Source organism: Mobula birostris, chromosome 25, assembly GCF_030028105.1.
Source record: "Mobula birostris isolate sMobBir1 chromosome 25, sMobBir1.hap1, whole genome shotgun sequence".
NCBI classification, from domain to species: domain Eukaryota; kingdom Metazoa; phylum Chordata; class Chondrichthyes; order Myliobatiformes; family Myliobatidae; genus Mobula; species Mobula birostris.
In genome coordinates this window covers 16,998,139-17,013,968 of record NC_092394.1, presented here as the reverse complement: position 1 = coordinate 17,013,968, position 15,830 = coordinate 16,998,139, and the positions used below count along the sequence as shown (strand labels likewise).

At 39.5% G+C, this 15,830-nt stretch overlaps 1 protein-coding gene across 5 annotated transcripts in view; it reads left to right on the top strand.

Moving 5' to 3' along the window:
• LOC140187511 (vascular endothelial zinc finger 1-like) overlaps positions 1-15,830 on the top strand; it is a 55,618-nt gene that overhangs the window by 17,206 nt on the left and 22,582 nt on the right. For all 5 annotated transcript variants that reach the window (XM_072242861.1, XM_072242858.1, XM_072242860.1 and 2 more), the window contains exons 2-4: positions 10,914-11,590; positions 12,629-12,692; positions 15,133-15,304. In XM_072242861.1, the coding sequence (XP_072098962.1) occupies positions 10,914-11,590; positions 12,629-12,692; positions 15,133-15,304 (913 nt within the window). The remainder of the gene's footprint in view (positions 1-10,913; positions 11,591-12,628; positions 12,693-15,132; positions 15,305-15,830) is intronic.

Genomic DNA, 15,830 nt, shown 5'->3' with positions numbered 1-15,830 from the left:
AAACTATCCTGTCTGCCACCAAAATCATTCCATGGTCAAAGTTGCTGGGATCATATTCTTCCCCATTCTGATGTTTTGTCTGAACAACAACTGAACCTCTTGACCATGCCTGTATGCTTTTATGCATTCAGTGGCTGCCACACGATTGGCTGATGAGATATTTGCATTAACAAGCCGGTGTATTGAATAAGATGATGGTTCTGTGTATAATGCTAAAGCTAAAGGTGGCTGGTTATTCCATGATGTGACAGAAAGCAAAATATTGACACCTAGATAAAGAAGGGATGAAAATGAAGTCTCTTTTAAATCTTATTTAGAAGAACCGGACTTGTCAAAAACATCGAATTTCTTTGAGCTGTGGCTTGTACATTGTCATATGTGGCAGCTATTTCACATGGAAACCACATAGTGAGGTGAATCACATAGCCTTATAGTGGCAATGTTAACTGGATTATTGTCTCTCCGGCTATAACTATTGTTTTGGCATCTCTAATGTCTTGGCAGGGGTTCTTAACCTGGGGTCTACTGTCCCCTTGGCTAATGTACTAAAAACAAAGTTTGGGAAGGCCTGGTCTAGAACAAGCAGACAAGGTTTTGCTGCAATCAGAAAGACACTACCTTTGAAAATTTCATAATCCCCGACATTGTACTGCAACAGGATATGCATAAAAATAAAGGCACACTTAATTGGGTATATTCCTGTCATGATTTTAAAATGAGCAGTTTTAGCTTCCATTTCTGTAATTATTAATTTTGAAAATACAGTAAGCAATTCTACAAGATTGTAATGTTTTCCCTTGTGGTTCAGTGGCTGACTGTATCTGTTTTGGTACCTGGATGTGCCAGCTGGGAAGGTCTTGGTGCACCCTTTGGGCTCAGCTGACAGTGATATATAAATACATACACATTTATTGAGAGAAAAATTAGCCAGTGAGTCCTGGAAAGTGTGATTTTGTAAAAAGTTAGATTACAAAGTTTGATCTTCAGCCCTTTATTTAAAAGTAATTTGTCTAGGTGAACAATGACTCACTTAGACAAATTACTTGAGCAATATTGCAGGAATCAGTGGCTTAACTATTGAATAGCAAAGGATAAAATGAAAGATTTGACATTGCTAGTTACTTTGCTCTGACTGGAGTCTATTGACAGGCTCCATTGAAAGTCAAGAGAAGTTTGAGCACCAGTTTCAAACAAAATATTCAATTCAAGTCATGTAGCTGTGTAACCACCATTTGCAATTTTCAATACTTTTACAACATTAGTTTTGTTGGAATTAACCAGTTGAAATTTCATGTGTGCTGTTTGTTTCTGGGACTGAGTTAACTCCTTAATGAAAAATGCATATTGGTCAAGATGCTTTGCAAGTGTATTTTTTATGCTTCTTCTCCAACCGATTTGTTCGTGAGGCACAATCAGACATAAGTAAACACTGTAGTGGAGAACATAGTAAGGAACAGTGGTCAGAATCATCAGAATGATTCTTTTTAAAGAGTACAGGATTAAGGAGAGAGTAGTACATACAAAATGCTGGAAGAACTCAGCAGGCCAGACTGCATCTTTGGGAAAGATGTTTTAGGCCGAGAACTGATGAAGGGCCTTGTCCCAAAATGTCGACTGTTTACTCTTTTCCATAGGTGCTGTCTGGCCTGCTTAGTTCCTACAGCATTGTGTGTGTTGCTTGGATTTCCAGCATCTGCAGATTTTTTGCTCTTAAGTAGGGAGTGCCAACAAATGAGCTCTCTATAGCCATGAGCACTATGGCCAAATAGGAGCAGAAGAAGGTGTGCAAAACTGGCTGAAGTTTTAGACAAATCTGCTAAGGTCACACGGAGACATAAACTGGACCACAGGATTTTTAATGCAGAAATTGGGAAAATGTAGATTGGAATGAGATCATGCAATGTGGTTTAGAGAGAAGAGTTTGGATGGGGTATAGTTCATCAGAATAATAGTTGAGAAGATGGCCAGGAGAGTAAAGAAATTATCCAACCTGTTGATAAATATTTGGACTAGATTTCTCAAATGTTAGATGAGCTGGCACTGTCCAGGTGAGCGAAGTTGCAGAAGGGGAAGATGGCAGCTAGTCAAATTAACTTAATTTTAAAATTATCTAATTTTGGCATACTCAGTGGCTGGAGTCAGGGTGGTGATTGGTCTCTAGGTTATAGTGCGAGACAAGGTGGGTAATTGATGAGTTGATGTCTGACATCTAATGTGGGATGGATCAAAGAGGGTGGGGATTGTGTGTTGCTGGCAGTGTCTTTGAACCGGACTGCTAGGTAGCAGCACATGTTTGAGGGTGGAAAGGGGACCAAAGATGGATCTTGGGAGACTGAGGTCATGAGAGGAAAAGTCATGGCTGGACATGTTCTGCCATTGATTAGTTAACCAGAAGTATAGTCATCTGAGGGACTCTGTCAGCTGGGTGACAGAGTAAGTAAGGATGACAGCTGTCTCAAAGGTCCAAATCCAGACATCAATTACAGTTGCAAGAAAAAGTTTGTGAAGCCTTTGCAATTACCTGCTTTTCTGCATTAATCACTCATAAAATGTGGTCTGATCTTCATCTAAGTGGCAATAATAGACAAACGCAATCTGTCGAAACCAACAACACACAAACAATTGTACTTCTTGTCAGTACTGAGTACACCATTTAAACAATCACGGTCTAGATTCAAAAAAAGTATGAGAGTCTCTGGGGTAATGTCTTCTACAAAAGCCATTTGGTGTTGGATGTTCCAATCAATGAGATGAGATTGGAGGTGAGGGTTGTGAAGGTGCCCTGCCCTATATAAAAAAAAAAAGACATAGTCAGGTTACTGACAGTGCCTGCTCTTCTCAAGAAAGATTTGTTTATATGCACCATGTCTTGAACAAAAGAACTTTCAGAGGACCTTAGAATAATTGTCGAGATACGTGAAGTTGGAAAAGGCTACAAAAGCATTTCTAAATACCTGAGTGTTCATCACCCACAGTAAGAGAAATTGTCTACAAATGGAGGAAATTCAGTACTGTTGCTACTGTCCCTAGGAGTGGGCATCTGGCAAAGATCACACCAAGAGCACAATGTGCAATGCTGGAGGAGGTGAAAAAGAACCCAAGAGTAACAACCAAAGAACTGCAGAAATCTCTAGAACTTGCTAGAATCTCTGTTCATTTGTCCACTATAAGAAAGCATTGAGCAAGAATGGTGTTCATGGAAAGGCATCACGGAGGAAACCACTGCTCTTCAAAATAAAACATTGCCGCACGTTTCATATTTGCAGAAGATTACCTGGATGTTCCACAACGCTTCTGGGACAATGTTGTGAGGAGACTGGAGATATGAGATGAAAGTAGAACTTTTTGGCAGAAATGCACACCTCTATGGAGGAAAAAGGGCACTGCACACCTGCACCAAAAACTCATCCCAACTGTGAAGCATGGTGGAAGTAACATCATGGTTTGGGGCTGCTTTGCTGCCTCAGAGCCTAGACAGCTGGCAATTGTTGAGGGAACAATAAATTTGAAATTGTATCAAGACTTTTATAGGAGAATGTCAGGGTAGCAGTCCGTCACCTGAAATTTAATAGAAGTTGGATGATGCAACAAAACAATGATCTGAAACACAAGAGTAAATCAACAACAGAGTGGTTAAAAAGAAGAAAATTGATGTCTTGGAATGGCCAAGTCAGAGTCCAGACCTTAACCCAATTGTGGCATGACCTGAAGAGGGCTGTTGAGGTAGGGTGTCCCAGAAATATTGATGAACTGAAACAGGTTTGTATGGAGGAATGGTCTAATCTTCCTCCTCACCATTACAAGTCTGATCAGCAACAACAGGAACTGTTTGGAGGTTATTGCTGCTAAAAGAGGTTTTACCAGTTATTAAATACAAGAGTTCACATATTTTTCCTGCCTGGACTGTGATTGATTAAACAATGTGTTCAACAAGGACATGAAAAGTACAGTTGTTGTTGTGTTACTAGTTTCGGCAGATTGTGTTTGTGTAATATTGTGACTTAGGTGAGGATCAGGCCACATTTTATGAATAATTAATGCAGAAAACCAGGTAATTACCAAGGGTTCACAAACAGTTTTTTGCAACTATTATGTGAGACATGTCATTTTGTATGTATATTAAATCCTATGCCAGAAAAAACTTGTTGGAAAGTTTCAAAACCATCCATAATTTCAACATAATCTTGAGTCTCTAATGTAGATGCCTGCTTTTCACATGCTCAATGTTAGAACTTCTGTTACTTGAAACATACCATTTGCAGTGAAGCTGATGAGAGTTTTGAGAGTGTGAGCAATGATGCTGGGGAGTTCTCAGTGTTGTTTGCTTCCTTTAACATCCCTCTTCCTCCTTCCTTACTTCCTTATTTGCAGTTTTCGGTAGAGCTCATGAGGTTATCTTGAAAGAGAGTGGATCTTACCTACCACTGTAATGGGTACACAGAAAATCCAAAAGGAAAAGGCTCCCCCTTGAAGTTTAAGCACACATCCTCTCATTGTGTTCTCTGTAGTTGAGGCTTCCATCATAACTAGTCACAAGTCGTCCTTGTTGTCCTGCATTCCCAACTCCTGTTATGAAAGTAACTCTTAGAGTGTTAATTTTGAATCAATTCAGCTAGGTACACAATTGAAAAGTGAAATGTCGCAATGCTGGAAATGATCCATAAGCCAGGCAGAGAGAAATAAAATTAATATATTAGGTTCGCAAACAATAGGAATTCTGCAGATGCTGGAAATTCCAGCAACACACATAAAAGTTGCTGGTGAACGCAGCAGGCCAGGCAGCATCTCTAGGAAGAGGTGCATTCGACGTTTCAGGCCGAGAACCCCCCCCTCCCCCTCCAACTTTCAAATCCTTTACTCACTCTTCTTTCAGTTAGTCCTGACGAAGGGTCTCGGCCTGAAACGTCGACTGCACCTCTTCCTAGAGATGCTGCCTGGCCTGCTGCGTTCACCAGCAACTTTTATGTGTGTTGCTAATATATTAGGTTGATGACTTTTCATCAGAATGCTTTTGAGGTTTCTGATAAATGGTCACTTCTGTGAAACGTGAGTCCTCTCCACGAAGCTTGCCTGACTTGAGTATTTCCAGTATTTAATGTATTTTTATTATTGATTGGAATCCAGAAGAGTATGCATCTTAAACTAACAATTTTCATTGATAATTTGAAACTCACAAATTAGAAGTTGGTTAGTCTGTAGTTCATGGAGACTGCTGTTTGAAGATGTCGATCGCACTTACCAATTCTGCACTATGTTCTCTGTCTTAACCAATGACAGGTGATAACACTTTAATTTTGCATTTATGGGAGAAGGAAGTGCAGCTTTTTTTCCAGATCAAGTGAGAATTCTTTTCCTGCCCTCAGTGCAATCAAATGTGCATCTCATTCAGTGAACAACATCAGTTCACAAAGACCTGCATTGCAGAAAGATTTTTGAAGTCTTGTAGGAGGTCAGAATTTCAGTTCGGTCGATAGCCTTTTGAATGTGCTGATCCAACTTTGTTTACATACTGCTTTGATGCAAAGGTGTTGATAGATTAAAACTGACACAATATCAGTTACTCTCTATACATACACATAGTTGAAGTGCTCACACCAGTTTATGGTGTCATTTGGTCGTTCTTTTCACCGTTGTAGAAACCAGAACCAATTCATGCATGAATGTAAGATAGTGGTGCATGGAGGTTGCATTCCAGACCAGGGCCAATGATTTGGTTCCTTAAATGGATAAAATGTTTTGGCACAGTTACTTACAGGATTTGCAAGTGCACAAACGTACCTTACGTTGTTCTTTCAGATAACATATGGCAATTCTCATGAAGAGTCTGCCTTAAGGCTCTGGTTGTTTGTGTGGGTTAGATGACTCTTGGCACAATTGAGTGTAGTGATGTAATCAGTAACCTTAAACATCTACTGATCTTTTCTCTCAGCAATCTTGTCATCTCTCTTCAACTGTTGCTGGGCACGTTTCCTAGTGTATCCGCAGCAGCCAATTTCATCTCATGGAAGCAACTTCTCTGCTGTGTAGCCAGGTTATTCCACTGTTTTAGTAAGTTAAAGCCTTGGTGTTTGTTATGGCTTCTGTATCTTTCCAAGTACTGAAGAGAATTGTAGTATTGCAGCTAAGATCAGGCAAGTACTTGTAGTATAAATACTTTTATGTACTTTTATATCAAAAAGGTGCTTGTATTGTCCCAGAATCTCTAGAAACTGAACTTGCGTGTAAACTCACTTAGAGCCCCTTTTAATTATTAATGAAAATATTATTTAATGACCTATATCCTGAGGTAACTTTTTTTGAGTGCAGCTACTCAGAAAATTTGTTTTTTAAAAAATTCTGATTCTATTTTGTCAGAAAGATTAAGTAGCGTATGTTGTTGTACCTGTTCAAAAGATTAATGTATCCTGCTGCAACATTAATCATGTGGACATGGCAAGTCAGTATACACCGTGCACCATTCGTCTTCACCACCCACCAGATTGTCTTTTGTCTTTTTCTCTTCTTCTTTAAGCCTATCAAGTAATAGCTTGACATTGTACTTGTAGCATCATATTCTCCCTATTGTTTATGTCATGGGTTCTTATTCATAGTGTTTATATGGCCTTAATGCCATCAGCTCTCATTATTTGCATCTTGAGCTATATGCAACAGAGGAAGCACATAACTTACTACGTTTGTACATATAACTGTAATAAAATATCCCTGCAGTGAGACCCATAGCAAAGTAAGAATGTTTCTGGCAGCCTCAGCATTGCTTCTTGCTCCCAAGCAGTCTTGTTTCAGGGTAAACAAACTTGAAGATTTTCTTGTCACCCCCTCATTCTCTCCAGTGTCTCAAATCTTAACTGGCAAATTATATTCTCTCATATTGAATTCAACTTGTTGGAGATGAAGAAAGCGAAAATAAGCAATATACTCTTGATAGGGGACTGGAGAATGCTTCAGGTAATGCCATTGAAAGCTAGGTGACCTAGGTGACTCATCTTCATGGGTCATGTGATGAAGGATCCGAAACTTTTTATTTCTACCTGATTGAAGATCTGGCCACTGGTATCAACCTTGGTAAGAACAACCATTGCATAGTCCATGTGATGGCAAACACCAAATGCACTTGAAGGAAGTCTACAGTGAATTCCTGTGCAAAATACCACTGGCTAAAGTTAAATTCATAGAATTGAAGCCAGATTGTTGACCTGTTAAGGAAATTGAGTGAGAGGCAGGTGACGGTAGGATTAAATTGGCAGGATGTGACTTGCGGTTTCCTGCCAGGATTTGTTTAAGCTGCAACCGATCACCATAGTTATATTTGGATCGTGTGATAGAAACCCCACGTATCTAAGTTTGGCAGTGCCACAAAGGTAGGCTACATTGTAAGCAGCATGGATGGAAATATTACTTAACAGAGGTATTAATAAATTTAAATAAATTAACATTGGTTTCAGTGTAGATAGATATGAGGTCATTCACTTTGGATCTAAACTTTTAAATAATGATACATCTGTAATGGTAGAAGTTTGAGAGAGACATTGGGAAATGGGGTGGTGTTCAATGCACTTTATACCAGGGATCTGGTACAGAACATAAAAGATTGTGAACGCTGGTTATTGTAAACCAGTTATACTAAAGTACAAGGTAGGTAGAAATTATGTCAGTCTATGGCTGCCTCTACAGCTGCGATGAGGCCACACTTGGGTTGGAGGAGCAACATCTTAGATTCCATCTGGGTAGCCTCCAACCTGATGGCATGAATATCAATTTCTCAAACTTCTGGGTATTGCACCCCGCCCCTCCACCATTCCCCGTTCCTGTTTCCCTCTCTCACCTTATCTCCTTACCTGGTTATCACACCTCCTTCCCTTTCTTCCATGGTCTTCTGCCCTCTCCTATCAGATTCCCCCTCTCCAGTCCTTTATCTCTTTCACCAATCAACTTTATCGCTCTTTACTTCACCCCTCCCCCAGTTTTACCTACTACCTTGTACACCACCTTCCCCTCCTCCACCTTCTCACTCTGCTGACTTCTCTTTCTTTCCAGCCCTGATGAAGGATCTTGTCCCGAAACATTGACTGTTTACTCTTCCATAGATGCTGCTTGGCCTGCTGAGTTCCTCCGGCATTTTGTTTGTGTTGCTTTGGATTTCCAGCATCTGCAGATTTTTTCATGTTTGTGGTAGAAATATATGCTGTGGTTAAGTCAATGTTGAGGGAGTACAGTCTGCAAACCTGAGAGGCATGAAAGGTGCTTGGAGAGATTGGAGGTAGATTGCCAGAATATTATTTGGACACATGATCAATGTTCCCTCTAAATTTTTTTTTAAACAGCTGTGACGGCCCAGCATTGCTTCGAGCAGGAAATTTTTTATACGTCCTAAAAACTACGTGGCACCTTAATTGTTTATGTGTTAAGAAAATTCCAGCTGCATGGCAACAAAGGCTACGTGTGTGGGAGCATTTCAGTTACTGTGTAGCCTCACACCCGCGCAGCTTATGGGGAACAATGCACAAGGTAGGGGTGTACAACTTGAAATTCAGAACATTGAGGAGGTGATTTGAAGTTGTCCAGATATTAAAAAGAACTAATACTAAGAAGAAAGAGAGACACTGTTTGGGGAGGTTGCCGGCAAGGACATTGTTCTAAAATTTAAACAAGATCTTATAAAATACAAGCAAGAATACTTCTACAAAATTGTCATAGAAGTTTAGAATTGTCTTTGGCAAACTATATAAATCTGGACTGGTTGATAATCTCAAAAAGAAAATTAACTGGAGGATATTGAGCAAAAACTCATGTGAAGTGTTAGGTCACTTATGACAATAGATGAGAGGAAATTTAAGGAACAAAATGTCTCCCTATCCTGTTCCTCAATCTCAATAAACTGTTCAGTACAATAATAGAGATAACCCAGATGGAACCTATCCACAAGTAAGATAAATATTACCTGGGCAGTTAACACCCTATCATTATAGAGGTGATAATGTAATTGACAACTCAGTCAAGTTGTTACTCAGACACTGCAATAATCTCTTTGATGCTTAATTCACTTTGTGCAAAAAAGATTTTGTGGATGTGGATGCAATATCTGAATAGCATTGAGAGTATGAAAAGGATTGCCTTGACATCAAAGTAATCATCAGTTGGGTGGAGCACCAAGGAGTCCTTTTTCAAAGTGACTGAGAATAATTTAAACATGCAAACATGAGGAAATTTAAACCCCTCTGGCTCAAATCACTTACGACACTCGTGAACTCAAGAGTGTTCTTTGAAAGTTTCCCAGGAGTTCTCAGAGTAGTGTGCTCAATTTTTTGCCCAGCTGCTTCATAATTGGCAAGGTCAGAAATAGGACTTAGTGTTGGCATCATTCACTGATAATGAAACTGCCTCTGTGATCCTTAAAGCAGGTGATGAGTGTTAGTATGCAATTGATGACAGTCCTGAACAAATGGATGGCCATTAAATTCCCACTTGCTGGTGTTGGCTGAAAGCTTCACAGGTTTGTCTCAACCAAAGCCATTAGCTCCAGACGTGCCCTAGATCAAGCAACACCATGACGCAAAATTCTTTGATTTGTTAAAAATTAATCTGTTTTCAAGTGGCTTGATGGCATTCAGGATATGCTGTTACGCTTGACTCATTTGTTGGCTGTCCACCCCATCGTGATCATGCTATGGTTATAGTATTTGTGATCTACCAAGTGTATTATACTGACTTGCTGAGATAAACTTCAACAGACACCTTGATTTCTGTTACTAAGAAGAATGATGATAATGTCAAGGGGATGTCATCACCCCCCCCCCCAAGTTGAACACAATTCTAACGTTGGTGCATTTTCTACCCAGTAATCTGTGAGTTTTCTACCTTGCACCTTTGAGGATGATGTTCATTACAAGGACCACAGCTGATTTTGAAGATTGACCACAAACTTAGTGAACTCTGACATAGCATTTGACCTTGACCTTGCAAGGATCGTTTATGTCCTGAGAATCCATTATTTTAAAGACACATTGGGCGCTATTTTTTGTAGCCTGCCGGTATCATGTCCAAATGTCTGGACTCTGTGATTGTCATCAAAATATAATCTGAAACAGTGTCAGCGTATTTAATTTTTGAGGTACAGCGTGGATTAGGCCCTTCCGGACCTTTGAGCCACACCACCCAATAATCCCTTGATTTAATCCCAGCCTAATCACGGGCCACATTACAATACCCAATTAACCTACCAACTATTATGTCTTTGCTCTCTGGGAGGAAACCAGAGGAAACCCACACAGTCACATATAATTGTTAGTCTTGTGCCAACTAAAACAGATCAGATCTGGATAGAATTTAATTTGGGGACTCTGGAGGTTTGAGACAGTCATTTGGGGATGTATTGTAAAAATACTTGTTTGTACAATGGCGGCTGAGGTTATGGATGCACTCACCAATGTTCCATTGCTGTTACAAGTTCAGATTGCACGAAGCCAATCCAAGTCAATCATGCCAGTTAACACAAAAAAAACACACTGCTGGAGGATCTCGGAGTCAGACAGTAGCTGCTGAGGCAAAACGATAGTCAACATTTCAAGTTGAGACCCTACATCAGGATATTGGGGTACTGAAGTAGGGTCTTGACAAGAAATCTGGATTATTTCTTTGTCTCCCTGGATGCGGCCTGACCTGCTGAGTTCCTAAGCAGTCGGGTTGCTCCAGATTGCAGCATTCGCATTTCTTTGGGTCTCCATATTTCAGTTAATCTTCTAATGAGTTATTATGTGGGTAAGAGAACACCAAGTTTATACAAGTACATGAAGTATATGAAGGGCTTTAAACAGTGTGTCAGCTTCTCAACCTGTAGGTGGGATCAGTTCATCTGAACAAAGAGAGGTGGTATTGAAGTACAACAGTTTTCAGCTGACTCTCACTTTGTTTTGTAGGCAGCTGATGTCTCGCAGCAGCAACACCAGCAACATGTGCAGAATAACCTGCTGCCGATATTGCATTCAGCCAGTGAGCCGCGTGAGCAAGTCCCTGTGACAACACTGCCTGCAGCTCCAAAAACCCCTGATCCCAAAGAAGCGCCAAAGCCTGCTGTGACGGTAGAGAAGAAGGAGAAAACCAGAACACCAGTGATCTGCAGTTACTGCAGCAAGGCATTCAGAGACAGTTATCACCTGCGGCGGCATGAGTCTTGCCACACAGGAATCAAGTTGGTCTCACGGCCAAGGAAAGTACCAACCATGGTTTCATTGATGTCATCGACGCCCGGTGTGGTTGGCACGGCGTCACTGGTGTCGACCGTAGCAGGGATGCTGACCACAACCGCTGCCTCCACATCCACCGTCACCAGCAGCACCTCGGCAGTCACAGCCAGCAAGAATGCAAACAGGCGAGTGAAGAAGAATCACGGCTGTGAACTGTGCGGCAAAGCATTCCGCGACGTTTACCACCTCAACCGGCACAAACTTTCACACTCGGACGAAAAGCCGTTTGAGTGTCCAATATGCCAGCAGCGTTTCAAGAGAAAGGATCGCATGAGTTATCACGTGCGGTCACACGAAGGGGGCATCAACAAACCTTACATCTGCAGCCTTTGTGGAAAGGGATTCTCCAGGTAAACAAGATGAGGTTCAGTAGGATGATGTGGAAAAGAGCGGGGGTCATTGCTGATAAGAGTAGAAATAGCAAAAGAGAAATAGCTGAAAACACTCAATGTCGAGTTTATTGTCACTTGCGCAAGTATGTGTATGCAAAGTTATAAAAAAAACTTAGTTGCAATAGCATCACAGGCATGTAGCATAATGTAATCAGCAGGTCAGGCACCATTCATGTTAATGTTGCAGGTTAAGAGACCCTTTGTCAGTATGGGGGGGGGAGAGATTAAAAATAAAGGTGGAGTAAGTGATGTTGGGGCGAAAATGGTAATAGAGCAGCTGAGGGAAATTTTACTTCGATTGCTTTAGTTGCCATAGCAGTGCTGTACAACATGCTCTAAGTTTGGTTTTTTTGAGGGGCTTTGCTCAGAGATACCATTTCAGCTTCTCCATGCAACAGCCAGATGGATTTATGCTTATCTCTTAAGCTTTTATCAGGAATTTATGTTGTATGTTTTAAAATATTTTTGTTTAAAATAAATAGGTAATTGCAAATTGAATATATATGTTTTGGTTAAAGGGTTTGAAACTTGGAAGATAATTTGTACTTAGTACATATATAATTTTATGAACTTGTCAGAGTTTCAAAGGCTTTTTTTATTGGCTAACCCTTAATAAACACTAGTTTCAATAAGTTGAAATATCAACAGGAAAATGTTATAGGTTCAACATGGTTGATAAATCATCCTGGTACACGATTGGACATCTTTTTCTTTAACCCTTTGACTTTTAACTCTGTTTTGTTGTGGATAAATAAAGTATGACTATGATATTGGCTTGACTGGGGACTCTGCTAAGACACTGAGGATTTGTCTCAGGCAAAATCAGCTAACATCACAGACTGATACTTTGGAGCTTCTCTGTAATGTGGACAGATATTATCTTGGGGTGTGCATATGCTTATACAATCATCAAACAGCTTTTCTGATAGTTTTAAAATGTAAATGTGGTATTTATTCTATTTAAATCTAATCCGCTGCCTTCTTTTCCCTCTCCAGGCCTGATCATCTGAGCTGTCATGTCAAACATGTTCATTCCACAGAGAGACCCTTCAAATGCCAAGTAACTTCCTATTTTTCTGTTTTAAAGCCAGTTAAGAGGTATTGTCCAAATGGATAAAGAAATGTTCAAAGATTGTCAATTTCAAAAGGCTGTCAAAAGTTCCAGAACTGTTCTTTAAATCAAAGTATTTTATATAATCTTACTGCACACCTTTGCGATTCCTACGGGAGGGAGGTGAAGAAGTGGTCCATTGTCTAGTGCTACCAGGACATTCCCTTGGGTTACTAGCTAGCTCAGTTGAGGAATGCGGGGAAGGGCTGCTGCCCAAACTTTACTCAACGCTGTTTCCTCTCTCCTTCCCCATTGCCCCTCTCCCACAACCTGCACATATTTCATCCCTCCCTTTGGGAAGACTGACTCAACAAACAAAAGAGAAGGTCTTCCAATTACAAACCAAGTGCTCTAGTGTCCACCTGTTGCTCACTGAGGATCATAATTGCTTGATTTGCTTTGTGGTGTTTAATTAACGTTCTTCTGGTTTGGGGAAAGTATTATAGAAATGCACATCTTTAAGCGGGGTTGTGATTATTGTTATTACACGTTTCTCCAAAGTTAACAGAGAAAAAGTTAAAGCTGTCCAAAGTTAATGTTGTGCAATGGAGGACAATTTCAAAAAATGAGTACGAACAACTGTGTGCTTTGAAATTGCAGCAAGGTTAGGCTGTTTCCTGGGTTTCAAGAAAGGGAAAATAGATTACTGGGAATGTTTCTTGAATTGGTTGATAAATAGGGAGAACTACATTCTTACTGATTCTAAAAGGTTTCCTATTATGACTGGGGTGGTGGAAATACAGGTAATTACACATATAGTTCATGAAACAATATTAGTTAAAAGGAGAAATCAGTGTGCTAAAGGCAATAGTATCAAGCATTAGAAATCTTTAAACAAAACCTTTGCAAGCAAGTGTCTTATAAGAATATATTGTTTATTTTATTTCTCCCCCCTATTCAGATAATAAAAGATAGGAACGGAATTAGGCCATTTGACCATCTAGCTTGCTCTGCCATTCCATCACGACTGATTTATTATCATGCTCAACCCCAATCTCCTGCTTTTCCCTGTAACCCGTGACATCCTTACTAATCAAGATCCTATCCGTCTCCGCTTTAAGTATAATGACTTGGCCTCCATAGCCATCTGTGGCAACAAATTCCACAGATTCACCAAACTCTGGCTAAAGGAATCCTCGTCTCTCCTCATCCTCCTCATCTCTCTTCTAAAAGGAAGTGTTTCTAATTCAAGGATCTGTCCTCTCCCAGTATTAGAAACATCCTTTACATGTTCTCTCCATCTAAGCCTTTCAGTTTTTGGTAGATTTCAATGAGTTTTGGCTTCTACTTGGTACCTTTTTATTTTAAAGCTCCAAGCAAATGATTGATGTGAAGAGTATTTCTATTTTATGATATTCTGGTCCTAATACTTGTCCCTACTCCCTACTTCCAATCACAAACGGAAAAGATAATTTATTCCTGTGATTGATTAAAGCAAGTGTTTTGATATCAGGAGTGATATCAGAATTCCTAGTTAACTCAATTCCCATCGTCACCCCCTCTCCCATTTCCCATGCACACCCAAATTTAAAATTATTTAGATTAGATCCTCTAAAAGGTTCTAAATTGGCATTTGTTGGTTGAAATATCATAGCTGACGTGAGCAAATGGGAGTTACCAAACAGGTAAGTCGTGTTATACAGTAATTGATAGAAGTGAGAGGGTGAGTAGCAAATATGTGCTGAAATGGCTCTAGCCGGCCATATATCTGACTTCACTTGAACACCAAAGCTGAATAAACTGACTCCCTTTAATTTATTGTAGTAATCGATCATCAAAGATCATCAGATATTAATTCCTTAATACTGTTAAATATTTTCAACAGTAAGTTGAGTTTATATCTTAAAAACCTTCCAGTTCCTCCACACTTATGGCAATGAGATACCAACTTTATTATGTAAGCAAACCCACATGGGGTTCACATTATTTTACATTTTGTACTAACTACATAATTTTCCATCTAGATAATCAAGCAGGGTCCAGCATCTGGGGTTCTGTCAGTGTCATTGTAACCAGCCATGATGCTCTCTTCATTAATGATAATAAAATAATTCCTGTTTATCCAACATCTACTTTGTTTCTTATGAAGTTGGTTACAGCATCTTGTCCCTACAGAGAAGTCGAAGTGTGAAACAATAGAAGAGTTGTGTGTTGTGTTCTACAGTATATCAGTCAAGACTAATAGAATGCCTATAGGAATTAGTTCTTGGAACTAAATTTAGTTTTTAATATATAGAAGATATTCATTTGGAAAATAATTGAAATATATAATGGTATAATATTGTTAAGTATGCTGACTTTTACTAGTTGTTCAATATGAAAATGTGACTTAGCTAATACATTTTGTGAAGCAAATGAAGTCACTGATAGCTGTCTTGTATCCTCATAGACATGTGATGCAGCCTTTGCCACCAAAGATCGCCTGCGTTCACACATGATCCGCCATGAAGGGAAGGTGTCCTGCCACATCTGTGGTAAACTGCTGAGTGCAGCTTACATCTCTAACCACATCAAAATGCATAATCACAATCAAAATCACAACTGCAATGTCTGTAACAAAGGTATGGTATTCTTGTAGAATTTTTGGATACATTTTAAAGGAAAACATACAACAGCACATTCTGGAATCTGAAGCAAATATAGAAATGCTGGAAAAACTAATTCCTTGGTGTTAAAAGTCATTGCTTCCACTTTCTGCAATTGAGCAAAAGAGTTTTGTATCCCTTGATGAAGGTGTTTAGTAAAAGTGGTTTCTTATTGCAATTTTCTTGGATAGTCACAAATTATAATTACGTAAACTTGGAAAGAAAGGCATTAGCCCACTGTTTTATTTTTCAAAAATCAATTTTAAAAAATTGGCTTTATTGCAGGTGTTTTGTTGAGAAAATTGGTTTCTATTTTAAGTGGAGAACTTTTAGTCAACAGTCATCATGCCAACTGAGTGCTTTTAAATTGTGCTCAAACTACAATTAGAAATCAAAAACACTGGAAGAAAAAAATACAGCTTCTTCTAACATTGCCATCTTTTGACATAAATTATCAACTGCTTCCCTGAACGAGTTCCTTCTCACCCTTAAGTCAGGTGTT